Source organism: Schistocerca cancellata, chromosome 3 (genome assembly GCF_023864275.1).
Source record: "Schistocerca cancellata isolate TAMUIC-IGC-003103 chromosome 3, iqSchCanc2.1, whole genome shotgun sequence".
In the NCBI taxonomy this organism is placed as follows: Eukaryota; Metazoa; Arthropoda; class Insecta; order Orthoptera; family Acrididae; genus Schistocerca; species Schistocerca cancellata.
In genome coordinates this window covers 50569565-50587668 of record NC_064628.1, presented here as the reverse complement: position 1 = coordinate 50587668, position 18104 = coordinate 50569565, and the positions used below count along the sequence as shown (strand labels likewise).

General features: G+C 42.8%; 1 protein-coding gene across 1 annotated transcript in view; it reads left to right on the top strand.

The window, feature by feature from the left end:
- The first annotated feature begins 204 nt into the window (after positions 1–204).
- The window catches only part of LOC126176032 (orcokinin peptides type A-like), a 418366-nt gene continuing 400466 nt past the window's right edge, over positions 205–18104 (top strand). The window contains exon 1 of the mRNA XM_049923162.1: positions 205–333. Within this exon, the coding sequence (XP_049779119.1) occupies positions 256–333 (78 nt within the window). The 5' untranslated portion in view covers positions 205–255. The remainder of the gene's footprint in view (positions 334–18104) is intronic.

The following is an 18104-nucleotide window of genomic DNA, read 5'->3' as shown; positions in this document are numbered from 1 at the left end:
CAGTGCCTGTTAGGAGGTACGCAAAGCGAACGCGGTCCTCCGGAGCGCTGGGGCCGGCGCCGGCGCCGCTATATACGGTGGCAGCGTCGTGGCGCGGCGCGGCTGAGGCAGTGGGTGGGGGATGGAGCGAGGGTGGGGGGCGCAGGCGCGGCCCCGCCCCCGGCTCGCGGCGCGGATATAAAGCGGCGGCGGCGTCGCCAGCGGCCCACCAGCCGCAGCATTCAGCAGCCAGCAGCAGCAGCAGCCAGCAGCAGCATGCACACCGCCACACTCCTGGTCGCCGCCTTGGCCGCAGCTGCCGTCGCCCTCGCCGGCGCCGTGCCAGCTCCGCAGGTAAGGCGGCCGCCGCGCAGGGCTGCCTACGCCGCAGGCGCACGGCAACACGATTTCTCCGAGCGTCTCCCAATTTCCCAGCGCAGAAAGCCACGACCTTATTAGCAGTAAACAATAAAGACTTTTAGTGCTGAGGAAAAAAATGTAAAATCTTTTTCAGCGACATTTTCGTAAAATATAGACAACCTCACCCCACAAACGTATTATTAATGTAAATCACGGCGCATCTCGAGCCCTGAAGACCCATCTTCAGGAGCTTAACATTCATACTCTCATTACCCCTACACAGTAATTCCCAAAGACCTTCTATTATTTGTGTAGACTTACAGTAGAGGTAACTTTTCACTGTAAAAACACAAATTTACAACTTACATTAGATCCTCCTTCATAACTTCCCAACACAAATTTAAAGTGGATTGTCCACCACACGTTATCGTTTTCTACACTATTGTAAATTGTAAAAATGTGCCTTTTACTGTGTAAATTATGTGATATGCATTTCTGCACAATTGCTGACTAATTAAGACCAATGAGAACTTCTAAGTAAGTATGAGGACAGTACAGCACTATAAAAAGATAATAGTATTCAGGCCCCAAAATGATCGTGATTAGAAAATAAACCACGTTCGTCACTGACAGCTTACGTCCTTTCCTTTATATTGTTCGAAAATAAATCAACCACAGCACCAGCAATAACCACCATCGATCAAATTAAACAACTTCTTCACGTTTGAATTAAACTTTAACTGCAATTTCCACTATAACAGCTTCGATCGTTGGACTACTTCGTTTACAACGTCATAAGCAATTAATAAGCAAGCCTTTGTATGCTACCTGTTTCAGTCGATCTCATAATCGCGATCTTTTCTTTATGGAGGATACCACACCGTGAATTTGTTAAAGGACAATGTCATGATCCCATTATCGCTGTTGCTTAATCGTAAGTATTTATGATAATCAGTATATCTGCATTCAGGATATCTCGGTCGCAATGGTAAACGTCAGACATCAGGATAGGAATGACTCTATTGCTCATATGACGCCTTTCGTAATTTGGTCTCGCGGTTAAGGCGCTGAGTCCGGAACCGCGCGACTGCTACGGTCGCAGGTTCGAATCCTGCCTCGGGCATGGATGTGTGTGATGTCCTTAGGTTAGTTAGGTTTAAGTAGTTCTAAGTTCTAGGGGACTGATGACCACAGATGTTAAGTCCCATAGCGCTCAGAGCCAGCCTTTCGTAGTTTATCCATCATCACATATTCAGCAGCGTTTGCTGCACAGAGATATGGCGTTTCAAGTTGGACTTGAAACAAACATTCGCAAACTGCGGTCTAGTCAGCCTGAATGCAGAACTACTGATTATTATAATGCATCCTACATGACTTGATGTCACACTTAAATTAATAATTAGCTACTTTACTACGTTTCGCACGATTGCCCGATTTCAGCCTTAGAGGACATTCCCAACCGCATCAGTATCGCCAGCATGTCATACCTACAACATATTGTAATATATCCGACTATAAGCAGCGGACATAGTAGTTCCTAAAGCGAGAACGTGCATGGGATAGTCGGATACATTGTGATGTGTTGATTTATAGCACCTGACGATGACAGGTAACGTAGATGGCCAATCGTCCGAAAGATTATAAACAAAATACTTGTTAATCACGCAACAGCCGAGGTGGAACCATGGCACTGATGATTATGAAAGAATGTAAAAATTACTGCAACTTCTATGTCACCATTACCAACATGACATCTACAAGAAAAATAAAATTGTAATAAACTGTTATTAAACATTATCGTCAGAAGAATAAAATGCGTTTATACGCTTGCTCAATCTTACTACAATGTTCATTTTTATGTTCGTTGCTGTTCTGCAGGAAGCTAAGATTTCATATCTGCGCTCACATCAAAGAAATTTAATCATCTTCTGCCCTTCATAAGTATGTCATCCGACAGTTAAACATAATTGAAGCGATGGAATACAACAATAATTCTGCACGGTCTTCACAAATCTCAGCAAACCAGCGAACTGCTCTGTAGACATTAACAATAAAACAGCAACGACACCGTTGCCAGGTAACACAAATACAAAGATCGTAACGATACGCACGGTTTGTTAAATTGCTGCGGTAATATTATCAGATACCACTGTTTTTCTTACGGCACGAATAATTATGTACGCTAGAAGATATTAACATTATTTTACGTTGGCGTAGGAACGAAAGATTTCACTCGAATTTACAGCAGTGGTGACCGGAATTAAACTGACAAAGGAAAAAATTTTGTCTTTTAAAGTGCTGTAAAATGACTGTGAACCCTGCTGAAAAAAAAGAACTTTTGCAGTTCCAGATAATTTGTCAAACACTGCATATCCTCGCTTCGTAACTATACCCTGACGACTACCCAAAATGTCCACTTACGGCGTTTTAGATTTAAGGTTGGTAAGTGCAACATTCATAGTTATTTAAATCAGCTAATGTTTCCACGACATCAACGCTGCTCTTTTACGAGACTACTTTTTCCAGGAGTGTAGCACGCAGTTCCGACAAAACTAAAACCATAAATGCAACTGCAGCCAGAAACAATCATAATGAATGTGAAATAACATTCAGTCAAATCATTATTGAATAAGTACGTAAACGAAGTCTCGCAACAGCCGTTTATTTATCTTTCTGGCCGTCTAAGTCGTTCTTATTCTGCTTAAGCTTAAATGGATAGCCACCTGCCTCCTCCCTACCACGATTCGTTATTATCTAAAACTGTTTATTTCTATAATATCTACATCTTCTCTATTCCGACAATTGACGACAAAATATTTTTTCACATATTTGCAAATTCTCAACTATATAAATCCAGTAGAATACTGTTCACCATCAAACAAATAAGTTCGAAGAAAGAAAGTACTTAAAATTTAGCCACTTGCAATACTTCCTTGGATATCACAGAAGTCCCTACAATTAGGCGTTATAAGTAAGAGCTGGAGAGCTGTGAAACTGCAACCGCTGAATTCGCAGATTTTATAGAGCTGCGTACCGATGAATTAGCGTAGTTAGAAACTTCTGCGTTTGTGGCGAAAATATCTCCATTCGTTAAAGCGATGCTCACAACGAGATGTGCGTAACAGTTACTGCGGTGGTCTTCACAGTTGTGTACAACAGCGTATAAGGTTATTTTGATCTCTGAAATAGGTTATCATCGTTGTCTTCCATGAAACAAGGCTTTTATTAATTAATTGTGGATAGAATGATCCTGCCTATCTAAAACTTTCATTGTGGCGTTGTTAAGATCAGGTCTGAGAAAGGAATACAAATGCATTTAGAGTTATGACGTACAATAAGGACCTGTCGTCATGTAACGATTTTTCTTGATCACTACCAAGGAACAAAACACTTGTTTTCTTACCGTTAATCTTTTAGAAATCACCATACAACTCTGACAGAAAGAACAAGTAGTCCACGAAACACAGTATACAGCTGTTGAAGTACCATTTTTAAAACTTTCTATCTGCTAACTGTCATCGAAGAACATCCCAGAACTTCCTGTTAGCGTTATTAAGCCGTGTCGTGTGAGAAACCTTCAATTTACGTTCATCTGATACATAATTTACTGCCAAATAGATTCCTGTAACGATTCCAAGCATTTTGAACTTTTCAATTCCTGGACCTGTGCCCTCCTACCGGATAAAGTTCTCACATTGTGATTGTGGCTGTCGTGTAGCCCCTTTATATGGCTGGTAACCATTCGGAAAAACTGCTATTTCTAAGTCTCCGGTGACATAATAGTCTCAGAGACAATCGGTTAGTAACATCCATCAGAGCAATGAGTTAGCGGTCGTTTTTAATGCCTGGGATGTCGTTCAATGTCATCATAGAACCTGGAACCATAGAAATGAGGAATTGACCTCCGAGTAACCTACAAGTACCACGTTTTGAATTCTCGCTAGCATGCCAGAATACAGAAGCACGTTGGGGTGCGCCTCAGATTCTGAGGGCATCACCTGGACGTCGACTGCCGGTTTTGTGACTTTATTTTGTCACAGTTGACTCTCAATGGGCAACGTTTCGTTACTGCTTCTACTTGTAATGTTTGTACCGATCTTACGCACGACTACTTGTCGCAAGTTTTATATTTATCGACCATATGCTGGTCGCTTGTACTCATCTACATTAATTACAGGATGAAAATGGAATGACAGCCGGAATTTGCAAATTCTACGAAATAAACACAATTCCAGTCGCAGGACGAATTTTTGTCATTTAAGAAATTTTATAAGACTATGGTGCAAGGAAAGTAATCCTTACTTTCGATAGTCCTGATGTCCATACATTACTGACATCGTCGTAGAAGTTGTTTTTGTCTTTTTGTTCAGTCTGATGACTGGTTTGATGCATCTCTCCATGCTATTCTATCCTGAGCAAGCCTGTTCATCTCTGCACATCTATTGCAACCTATATGTCTTTGAACCTGCTTTCTATAGTCCAGTCTTGGTCTCTCTATACAATTTCTTCTTCCATTATCAAACTGACTACGCTTAAGCCTCAAGCCGTGACCTACATCTACATCTACATCCATACTCCGTAAGCCACCTGACGGTGTGTGGCGGAGGGTACCTTGAGTACCTGTATAGGTTCTCCATTCTATTCCAGTCTCGTATTGTTCGTGGAAAAGGATTGTCGGTATGCCTCTGTGTGGGCTCTAATCTCTCTGATTTTATCCTCGTGGTCTCTTGGCGAGATATACGAAGGAGGGAGCAATATACTGCTTGATTCCTTGGTGAAGGTATGTTCTCGAAACTTCAACGAAAGACGTACCGAGCTACTGAGCGTCTCTCCTGCAGAGTCTTCCACTGGAGTTTATCTATCATCTCCGTAACGCTTTCTCCATTACTAAATGATCCTGTAACGAAGCGCGCTGCTCTCCGTTGGATCTTCTCTATTTCTTCTATCAACCCTATCTGGTACGGATCCCACACTGCTGAGCAGTATTCAAGCAGTGGGCGAACAAGCGTACTGTAACCTACTTCCTTTGTTTTCGGATTGCATTTCCTTAGGATTCTTCCAATGAATCTGTCTGGAATCGGCTTTACCGACGATCAACTTTATATGATCATTCCATTTTAAATCACTCCTAATGCGTACTCCCAGATAATTTATGGAATTAACTGCTTCCAGATGCTGACCTGCTATATTGTAGCTAAATAAGGTATCTTTCTTTCTATGTATTCGCAGCACATTACACTTGTCTACATTGAGATTCAATTGCCATTCCATGCACCATGCATCAATTCGCTGCAGATCCTCCTGCATTTCAGTACAATTTTCCATTGCTACAACCTCTCGATATACCACAGCATCATCCGCAAAAAGCCTCAGTGAACTTTCGATGTCATCCACAAGATCATTTATGTATATTGTGAATAGCATCGGTCCTACGACACTTATTATCCGATTTATTCTTTTAGTCAAGCTTTGACATAAATTTTTCTCTCCAATTGGATTAAATCCCTCCTCATTACTTATTCGATATATCCGACCCCTTCCTTTAGATAAGTTGTGACTAAATCTCTTTTCTATCCAATTCGATTCAGTCTCTCCTCATTATTTATTCGATTTACCCGTGTTAACTTCAACATTCTTCTGTAACATCAGTTTTAAAATCTTCTATTCTCTTGTCTAGACTGCTGCCTCCCACGAATCACATCCGTTCAAGACCACACTACAGACAAATACTTTTTCAAAAGATTTCCTAACATTAAAATTTATATTTCATGTTAACAAATTTATCTTTTTCAGAAACGCTTTTTCTCCTACTGCCAGTGTGTATATTACAACCTCCATCATCTATCCTACTTATATTGCTCCCCAAGAAGCAAAACTCATCTTCTAATTTGTCTCACTTCCTATTCTAATGCCCTCAGTATCACCTGATTTAATTCGACTGCATTCCAGTAACCTTGTTTCTCTTTTGTTGATTACCAACTTATAACCTCTTTTCATTACACTATCAATTCCGTTACACTCTTCCTTCAAGTCATTTACCGTCTCCGACAGAATTACAGTGTCATAGACACACCTCGAAGTTCTTATTTCTTCACCTGAACTTTAACTCACTTCCAAAATTTCTCCTTGTCTTCCTTTATTTATTGCTCAATGTCCAGAATGATTAACACCGTGGAGAGGCTACTATCCTGCCTCACTGCCTTCTCAACCAGCGGCATCCTCTCGTGCCCCTCAACTCTTACAACTGTAGCTGGTTGTAGATAACTTTTTGCTCCCTGTATTTTAACCTTCAGAATCTCTAAGAGTATATTCCAGTCAACATTGTCAAAAGCTCTCTCTTAATTTGCAAATGTTATAAACAAATGTTTGCCTTCCTTCAGTCCTAGATAACTAAGTGCGCGTCATTTATGACGGCGACCGAGTTTAGGTTCGTTCTGCGCATCTGACGTCACAAAACAGTCAGCCAATGAACAGAGAACGACGTTGCCAGAGCTTGACTGCAGTGCAGAGCACGGACGAATGACTTCAGTTTTAGAAACGTTGAGTCATAAATAAAGTAATTGAACAAAAGCAATGTCTTGATAGCAGACTTTCTTTTATAGAAAGTTTGGAAAAAGCATTCTTTATACCAAATGCTTCATATTCTATTAATAAATTAAACCAAACAAGCAATAAGCCTCCTAATTCAGGCGATAGCAGGGAAAGGTGTTTGTATCATTCTCACTAACCGTTTTTGCGCAATAAAGAACAGCGGTAATTGTTTATTTCCTATTGTACTTCGACGAAACGTGAGTAATTCAGTCATACCAACAGTGTTTGCGGGATTTTGCGTCCTAGTTTAAAGTCTTTCGGGAGATGTATTGAATGCCAAGCTGCGTTAGCATAATGGTTAAAGTGTTTGAATGATAAGCGGAAGTTTCTAAGTTCAAATTTTGTTCGGTGCTTAATATTTTGTTTATTTAAAAACAATATCGAAGTGTCTTACTTCATGAATTTTATTCGTTTGAATGTAATTTTTTGAAATTTCTAGTGGCAACTAAAATCGACCATACGGAAAGTATACGCTATTGACTTTTACCTCTGTAAACTCTTCAAAATTTCGTGCAATGGTTTACTACATCTAATACTGCACAATAACTGCGTTGAACATCGAAACAAAATTAAATCATTTATGGGGGGAAGGTATCAGTCAAGAAGATGTGTAAAAATCAAATTTTTGGGCCAAATAGTTTTTGTGAAATCGAATGATAGAGTGTGTCAAAGCAGTCGAAACACCAAGTGTCTGCACAGGCGAGCAGTGCAATGATGACAAAATCGCGCACATCCCGGAATGCGGGGAGCTCGTCTCTGTAGCAGCGAGAGGCTTAATGCGGCCGTGGTGGCTTTACTTCATAAACTGCGCGCTCCCCCCTAAACGTAAGTTTGCGAACTATACTATGGCGCTGCTTCTCTTGGCGCGTACAACTGGCAACGCAGCAATCTCCCGTGTCTGGGCGGGCATGCGCGAACCGCCAAGATAAAAGAATTGAACTACAGCAGGGGTAAGATCACGTATCGTTCGTGTGTAGTATTTCATCTCTCGTGTTAAAATAGATGATATGCTTATATATGCCACCGGCTTTCCTAATCTAAAGTCTATAATATCCCTTTCTGTTAGTTGCAACTTGACTTCCCTGAACGTTACTATGTTGTCAAATACTACAAAAACCTTCTTCCGTTTCTTCATTTTGCGAGCAACAAGTTTCTTCTTAATCGATTATTTACTTATGGAAGTGTAGACTTTACCACAGGTGCAATGAATACAGTAAACACCTGATGTGACAACGGAATAACGTTTTTTTGTTGGTGACCTGAAGAACTAATCCAACTTTTCGATGTGGTCTAAGATAGTTGTAACTGCTTATTCCATGCTCCTGAGCAAAAGCCTTCATCTTCATGACTAAAACAACGATTAAGTCGAGACGAGTCGATTAGAAAACAGTGTGAGGACTAAGAGAAACAGAAAACTTAACGGCGATCTATCACGTTTTAATTGTGCACGCAGTAAAAATGAGTTAGGCTGGAGTCCCACCTAACACAAAGAAATACCTCACAAAATAATGGAAAGCTATTGAAATAAGAAAGCGTAGCAACCGCCTTAATAGAGAAGAGGAAACAGTCCGAACTGATGCTGCATGGATTCCACCACCGATGAAAACAGTGGCAACTAAATTGATATGCGGGGCGGCTACGGACGGCACTGAAACCAACCAATCAGAGAGGTTCTAAGCAAGGCATTCAGAAAATGTAAAATCGGGCAGACACGTTGTGGAGCCGAAAATGTAATCACCAATTTGAGTGTACACCAGCAGAGCAATCAGTATAGCAATACCCCGAAAAAGCCAGCCACGCGCACAGGCGTCTAGAACAAATGTTACTGACTACGCCCATTATGTCCGTGAATGAACAGCCAGGTGAATTTTACAAAAGAAGGCAAAGAGTGCCTGAATAATTTTATCAGCTCTCAAAGTGCTTCGTTCGCTGTGAGGTAACAGCGAATGAGGTTGATGCCAAAGGGTGGGAGAGGAGTTAGCAAGGCATCAAACATTTTAGTTCAGTGGGTTTCGTTTGTAGCAGGTCACCTAATGGCTCTGATAAATGTATAACCCGCAATCCACTAAAGAGCGAACACTATCCATTTTCATCCTTAATCTATTCACGTACTGCGTGAGCGTAAAATGACAGTCTATATGTCTCTGAAAAGGCCCTAATCTCTTTTATTCTCATTATCCATACGAGAGACACGGGCTACGCTGTGGTAACATATTGACATACAGTCGTATTTGAATACAGGTCAGCTTTTTTCCAAGAATTTAGATTTACGCACCTCGAGTTATCTGCGCAACACTTTCGTGCAGGGCTGTATCGATCTCTTATGATCCTCGCAGGACGTCTCTGAATTTGTTCGAACTCTGTTGTCATACCCCCTTGATAAGGTCTCCAACCAACTGGTACAAAATTCCAGAATTGATGGCACAATTGTCTTGCATTCGATTTATTTTAATTTGCACCGCTCTTTCCCAGAATCGTTACAACAAAAACTGAGCATTCTATTCGCCTTCCCTAAAAGTGACTTTGCATGATCCATTTCATAACGCTCATTAATATTACCCCTAAATACTTTTACGGTGTGACGTACTCAAAATGTCCACTACTAAACTTGTAAAAACATACTGCATGGTTCTTTCTCTTTGTTGTAGGCCTCATCTTCAGGGCTACTATCACTACACCAAGTGGAAACTTAGTCCAAGTCTCCCTCCAGTTCTGTACGATTGTCAAACGATAACGAATTCCTGTAGGCAACTGCATCCGCAGCGAATTATCTTATAGGACTGTTGATCCTGTCTGATAAACTTTTTCCTGTATTTGAAGCATTAGAGATCCTATTACGCTTCCAAAGGACACTCTCTATGCTATTTTCGTTTCCGTGGAACACTCACTGTTCAATATAATGTACTGGGCAGCAAACGTAGTTCTAATTACATTAATAGTTTTACGTGACATCCAGCAGGAAGGGAATCACGGGAAAACCTCGTTACTTTTCCGACTCTCACGTTTATGTCGTAGCCCAGAGAGAGCTGACATTAGCGAGCCGACGCAATAGGTCGACTACATTCGACAAAAAAAAACATCCAGTCTTACGGCAGGCATATCTGTGTACCTTTGCATCACTATCACCGTCTCCTTTTCATTCACATACATAGAGAAGAGTTTGCACGCAGCAGCAAATTTGACATATGAGGGTTGTTCTGAGTATGTGTTAAATTCTGCTTCGCCAGCGAATAAAAGGTTGCTTATAAAGTAAGTATTCACGATAGCGCTTCCACCTCAGTGTCGAAGTGGGTAGTTTCCCGTCAGCTGTGGTACGTACACCGTCTGATACAAAGTATCCGGACACCCCCAAAAACATATTTGGTGCATTGTGCTGCCACCTACTGCCAGGTACTCCATATCAGCGACCTCAGTAGTCACTAAGACATCGTGAGAGAGCAGAATGGGGCGCTCAGCGGAACTCACGGACTTCAAACGTTGTCAGTCAGGTGATTGGGTGTCACTTGTGTCATACGTGTGTACTCGAGATTTCTCGCTCCTAACTAGGTCCACTGTTTTCGGTGTGATGGTGAAGTGGGAACATGAAGGGAGACGTACAGCACAAAAGCGTACAGGCTGACGTCGTCTGTTGACTGACAAGAGACCGCCAACAGTTGAAGAGACTCGTAATGTATAATAGGTAGACATCCATCCAGACCATCACACAGGAATTCCAAACTGCATCAGTATCCACTGCAGGTATTATGACAGCTAGGTGAGAAGTGAGAAAACTTGGATTTCATGGTCGAGCGGCTGCTCATAAGCGACACATGACGCCGGTAAATGCCAAATCACGCCTCTCTTGATGTAAAGGGGTGTAAACTAGAGATGGGGGATCCGCTCTTGAACTAATTCATAGAGTTGAATCTTTCAAAGGAGTGAACAATCAGTGATTCAGAAAAAAAGAACGGTAGCTCCAAACGTTTCCCATGGCAGAGAGAGAGAGAGAGAGAGAGAGAGAGAGAGAGAGAGACGGAGCATATCAGCAGCGCCTCTGCTGGTCAGAGCACAGTGCACACCACACAACACAGCCAGCGCCGGCCTCTGCCCTGCTTCTACCTTGGCTGCCTGCATTGTGCAGTGCCCCATTGGATTTTGTGTTTCACATATGCCGTGCCGTCTCTGTGCGTCGTCTGCCGCCTGCAGTGTCTGGCGCAGCTTAACTTCGCATCGCACTCTGTCGGCGATCGTTTCAGTCGCACGTCCTGCCCTCTGGGCAGTTGATGCGAGCAATAGGACAGAGAGCCACCTAGCGGATAACATAGGAACTACTTGCAACAACCTGCTCGCAAGGGAACGGACGATTTGTCTCAGAGCGGGTGAGTTCACCGCTCTCCCCACCCTCGGAACTCGCCCGCTCAACGCTCGCCCCACCGTCTCGACTCTAGCCAGAGCGTTGAGCAAAGTGACTCAGGTGTCACTCTGGTCTCTGCGGTCTCAGCTCATGCAGTAATACAGCTCGCGGCTCGACCTGCTCGACTCAGCGCCTCTGCATCGGAGTTCGTCTCTACTGGATATTGTTCTTTGTAGTAATACTGCTATGTATATTACATTATTATGTTATGTATACATCAATTGTTTTTATTTTATTTTTATTTGTTTAAACTGATTAGATTAGGTTCCTGATGACTCCTCTTACTATAGGATTTTTATTATGGACACTCGAATTTACGCTTTAATTACGAGCGAACCGATAAACGTATCGCAAAATGTGATACACCAATATTTTCCTTGTTTTATTCTGCGTAAGGCTATGTGCAGCACTTTCGTTTTACAGTCAAATTTATATATTTTTTTCTTATTCTGGTACGGATTTTGCGATTTTAGGCGTCTTCGGAAGGAAACATTCACTTTAAAAATATATGGCTTGCGATGTATTTGTATGAGGTTAATGAAATTTTAATACATTATAGCCAAATATATTGTTAATGTAAATCTCAAGTTACAACATTTTCCGATCACCCAAAAAACCACGATAGTGCAAAATAAATCAATAATCAAAAACTTTGTCATATCGTGGAAATTTCAATAAACAATACAAAATTCTTACTCATTATCTGTGTTACTTCAAAATAGGATCAAATAAGATCAAAATACAGGTATAGTACTGGAATAAACAAAGTTTAAAGGGCAATGTGCCTTCCATTTATTTTCTATTGTAAATGAGTGGTGAGTCATGAAAAAGAGCTAATTCATTTCAGGGAGTGAACAGTTCTGATCCAATCTCTGAAAAGAACAGTTTTGCCCATCTCTAGTGTAAACATTGGACGATAGAACAGTGGAGAAACGTTGTGTGAAGTGACCAATCACGGTACACAACTCGGCTCTGAGCACTATCGGACTTAACTTCTGAGGTCATCAGTCCCCTAGAACTTAGAACTACTTAAACCTAACTAACCTAAGGACAGCACACACGTCCATGCCCGAGGCAGGATTCGAACCTGCGACCGTAGCGGTCTCGCGGTTCCAGACTGAAGCGCCTAGAACCGCTCGGCCACCCCGGCCGGCACACAACTTGGCGACCTGATGGTGGAGTGTGGGTATGACAAGTGCCCAGTGAACGTCATCTGCCAGCATGTGTAGTACCCAATAGTAAGATTCGGAGGTGGTGGTGTTTTGGTATGGTCGTGTTTTTCATGGAGGGGGCTTGCACACCTTGTTGTTTTGCGTGGCACCATCACAGCACAGGCCTACATTGATGTTTTAAGCACCTATTTGGTTCCCACTGTCGAAGAGCAATTCGGGGATGGCGATTGCATCTTTCAACACGGTCGAGCACCTATTCATAATGCAAGGCCTGTTGGGGAGTGATTACAGGACAATAACATCTCTGTAATGGGCTAGCCTGCACAGACTCTTGACTTGAGTCCTATAGAACACCTTTGGGATGTTTTGGAACGTCAACATCGTGCCAGACCTCTCCGACTGACATGGATACCTCTCCTCAGTGCAACACTCCGTGAAGAATGGGCTGCTATTCCCCAAGAAACCTTCCAGCACCTGATCGACCGTATGGCTGCGAGAGTGGAAACTGTCATCAAGGCTAAGGGTGGGCCAAACCATATCGAATTCCAAAATTACCGATGGAGGGCGCCACGAACTTGTTAGTCATTCTCAGCCATGTGTCCGGATACTTTTGATCATATAATGTATGTGGATACCCAAGTTTGTTTCACTGAATGCAAATTTGAGAAGTAACGAGAATTTAGTAAACAAGGTAGGGACCTGTATACAGCCTACTATTCTGCCTTAAAACTTTCCCATGATGGCAGATGTTTTCCAGCACCTGCTAGAAAACAGACTCCAGCAGGAAGCATCATTTCGCGGAAGAGTGCTATTAACGGGAGCGGGATGTGACCAATAAAAATTTCTGCATTCTGCTGCAGAGGTTAATTAGCTCAAAGGCACGGTCTTTAAAACAATTTCCTGGAGTAGCTGCGAGTTCACGAAGTCAGGAGTCGCTTAACAGCCCTTATGGGTGTAAGAGGCAAGTGGTGCGCCCTGTGAGACAAAGGCGATACATTAAAAGTACTGCACCTAACAAGTAGGGGATGAGTGATTTTTTTAGTGATCGACGAAGTTTTTCTACCTGTATGGACGGCTTAAGAAGAGTTCACTAGAAAGTTTCCGTTGTCGACGTGTAATTGCTTATTGATTTTACAGTTTTCTGGGTGAGTTATAGTTTAGTAAGCGAGCATGTGCTAGATAAGAATAGGAGTCAAAGCATGAAGCCATTGCTTTGCTGGAGGAACAAACAGTTCTTGTGAAGTCTGATTAAACCCAATAAATTTCATGGTTTTGCTGGGGAAATTTAAAGTGTGATATTTTTTGTGTGACTTTTTCCTTTTTGACTCTGCACTGCTCTCCTCTTTTGCTTTGGAGATGTTGTCGGCGGGAGGTGATATAAATCGGCTGGCTCGTCGTGTACGTTTTTCAGTGTAGCGGGCAGATGTAGGTGTCTTTCTGAAACTAACAAAAGTGCTACAAGGCAACTAACTAGCTACCTAACTAACTTTGTTAGTGAATCCTGGCCGCAGCAACCAAAGGGGCCTTCGCGCGATGCACCGAAGCACCGAGTGAGAGACGTAATTAATGTCTCAAAGTGTGTTATGAGTCTAACGTTCATACACAAGCAATCTCAGCAGCTCACATGAATACTTGCAAGGAAACCTCCCCATCGCACCCACCTCCGATTTAGTTATAAGTTGGCACAGTGGATAGGCCTTGAAAAACTGAACACAAATCAATCGAGAAAACGGGAAGAAGTTGTGTGGAACTATGAAAGAAATAAGCAAAATATACAAACTTACTAGTTCATGCGCAAGATAGGCAACATAAAGGATAATGTGAACGCCGGAGCGCCGTGGTCTCGTGGTTAGCGTGAGCGGCTGCGCAACGAGAGGTCCTTGGTTCAAGCCTTCCCTCGAGTGAAGAGTTAACTTTCTTTATTTTGGGGTGACGGCATGTGCGTCACATGACAGGAATATGTTGTCGACCCACCTAACTTGTACACTTGGGGGATGGGTAAAAAGATTCTTCTACCTTGCCCGATTTAGATTTTCTTGTGGATGTGATAATCACTTCCAAAAAAGTGATGAAAACATAAAGAGTTTTTCACATAAACTGCAACAAATGAATGCAACAGTTTCACAGTCCCACAGTTTTCCCTGTGCTCTGTGAAAACATATGTTTGTAACGTTTTCAAATTTTTCCGTTTAGGTGTAGCGTCACCATACTACGGCGCAGTTACCTCCCATCGGACGGTCCGACGGACAGATAACAATTGTCTGAAAATAAAAAATTAAAATTTTTCCTTGGAGGAAGACTTGAACCAAGGACCTCTCGTTCCGCAGCTGTTCACGCTAACCACGAGACCACGGCGCTCCTGAGCTCGCATTCTACTTGATGTTGCCTATCTTGCTAATGGACTCCTCAGTTTGTATATTTTGCTTATTTTTTCATAGTTCCACACAACTTCTTCCTGTTTTCTCGATTGATCTGTGTTCAGTTTTTCAAGGCCTATCCACTGTGCCAACTTATAACTAAATCTGAGGGGGGTGCGATGGGGAGGTTCCCTTGTTAGGTGGATAAATCCAAGAGTTTCATGGATATACTTGTAGGTGGACTGATAAGGTAAGAAATGAGGGGTTCTACGCAGAATCGGAGAGGAAAGGAATATGTGGAAAACACTGACAAGGAGAAGGGACAAAACGATAGGACATCTGTTAAGACATGAGGGAATGACTTCCACGGTTCCAGAGTGAGCTGTAGAGGAAGACAGAGACTGCAACACATCCAGCAAAGAATTGAGGACGCATGTTGCCAGCGTTACTCGGAGATGAAGAAGTTGGCACAGGAAAGGAATTCGTGACTCAAAAAAAAAGTTGTATTCCAGGCTTTCGGGCTGTCGTCTCTTCTGTAAATGCTAAAGTGCCGGACCACGACTTAGCTCCAGGCTTGTTGTTTGTCAGGTTGCCAATAAATAAATTTAAATCGAAAATATTGTGTAACGTGTTTGCGTATTACTCACTCGCAACCACAATCGTCAAGTGACACCGGTCGTGTATGAAACATTATACAAGGTGATTCAAGTGCCCTGCCACTGTCATTTAAGCCGGTCTCTGTGGACGAGCGGTTCTAGGTGCTTCAGTCCGGAACCGCGCTGCTGCTACGGTCGCAGGATCGAATCCTGCCCCGGGCATGGATGCGTGTGATGTCCTTAGGTTAGTTAGGTTAAAGTAGTTCTAAGTCTAGGGGACTGATGACCTCACATGTTAAGTACCATAGTGCTTACAGCCATTTGAACCATCTGAACTGTCATTTATGCAACACTCAGTGCCATATCTCACCACGCCCGAGATTTTCATACTCTGCCGTTCGCTAAGCGAAATCTATTAGTCATACAGACAAAATTATTCATGTGCTTAATTTTGTACTGGGATCCCTTTTTGCCGGAGGCCACGATAGTCGAGTTATTCAAGAATCTCTTTCAATTGTGACCTTCAAAAGCTCATCATTCCTCACTGGTTAGAATTTCTAGTATGTTGTTCGTGGCACTCCGTACTACCACTGTACAAAAATTTCCGACTACGCGAATTATTCTCGGTATTCGACCTTTCCTGGTCTCTGTTGATTGGATGCCCTGTTGTACCACCAGCACGGACAGCTATTTCGTTGACATTACAAATGTAAACGTACCCGTGAGAGTAATGGAAAAAAACGACATCTGTAAACGTTACGCTAGAACCAATCACATTAACATTTCGGTCCAAACTTAAGCAGTACAAGCACAGTAGTTTCGCAGTCAGAAGGCCTGATGAATACAATGATTTAATTGTTTAATTAATGCTGTTAAGTCTCTAAACAGTTAGGTAAAATTTATACAAACGTCAATTTTACAATTTGTAAGTGCTCCATTAAACCGGTGGAGTAATAAGGTAAGTCGACGAAGAGCAAAAATAGTCGAACATCGGGAATAGATCGTGTAGTCGTAAATTGTTGTGCAGTGGTAGGACGGGGTGCCACAAACAACATACTAGAAATACTGACTGGTAAGGGGTGAGTGTTTGGGGTGCACTTGCCTCTGAATGTCAGTTTGTACGTTTTTCTTGAATAACTCGAAAACTACACGCTCTAGTAAAACGTATACCAGAAAATCAGTTGAACTATATTAAATTTCCTACACAAAAATTCCTATTCATTTTTTTGTAGCTCTAATAGTTTGCACGTTGCGAGCGAGACAATATGGAAATCACTCGCATCGTGAGACATCAGGTTGCGGTTTGCATAAAACGACAGCGGTAGTGGAGACTGACACACCTAGTACAGGGCACATATCTGTGTTATCAAATAAAATTTATCGTGCGGACACACTGTTGACTAGATAAGTAACAGGCGTAGTAAACGTGTTTGTCACTGCCCTCAGCTGCCTCACACTGTCCCCTTCAGCTGTGGAGGCTTACAGGTACACTCCTGGAAATTGAAATAAGAACACCGTGAATTCATTGTCCCAGGAAGGGGAAACTTTACAAAAACAGACATAATGTCTTATGGGATAACAGCAATCAGTGATTTTATAATGTTGCTTAAAATCCGTCTTGATTGCAAAAAATTTATTTATTATTCATATGACCGGTTTCGGTTCATTCAGAACCATCTTCAGATCTGATATTTCAGTTACAGGAGTAACCCGTCCAAATCCAGCAACTTTCACATGTGACGTAGCATGTGAAAGTTGCTGGATTTGGACGGGTTATTCCTGTAACTGAAATATCAGATCTGAAGATGGTTCTGAATGAACCGAAACCGGTCATATGAATAATAAAAAAACTTTTTTGCAATCAAGACGGATTTTAAGCAACATTAGGGGAAACTTTATTGACACATTCCTGGGGTCAGATACATCACATGATCACACTGACAGAACCACAGGCACATAGACACAGGCAACAGAGAGCATGCACAATGTCGGCACTAGTACAGTGTATATCCACCTTTCGCAGCAATGCAGGCTGCTATTCTCCCATGGAGACGATCGTAGAGATGCTGGATGTAGTCCTGTGGAACGGCTTGCCATGCCATTTCCACCTGGCGCCTCAGTTGGACCAGCGTTCGTGCTGGACGTGCAGACCGCGTGAGACGACGCTTCATCCAGTCCCAAACATGCTCAATGGGGGACAGATCCGGAGATCTTGCTGGCCAGGGTAGTTGACTTACACCTTCTAGAGCACGTTGGGTGGCACGGGATACATGCGGACGTGCATTGTCCTGTTGGAACAGCAAGTTCCCTTGCCGGTCTAGGAATGGTAGAACGATGGGTTCGATGACGGTTTGGATGTACCGTGCACTATTCAGTGTCCCCTCGACGATCACCAGTGGTGTACGGCCAGTGTAGGAGATCGCTCCCCACACCATGATGCCGGGTGTTGGCCCTGTGTGCCTCGGTCGTATGCAGTCCTGATTGTGGCGCTCACCTGCACGGCGCCAAACACGCATACGACCATCATTGGCACCAAGGCAGAAGCGACTCTCATCGCTGAAGACGACACGTCTCCATTCGTCCCTCCATTCACGCCTGTCGCGACACCACTGGAGGCGGGCTGCACGATGTTGGGGCGTGAGCGGAAGACGGCCTA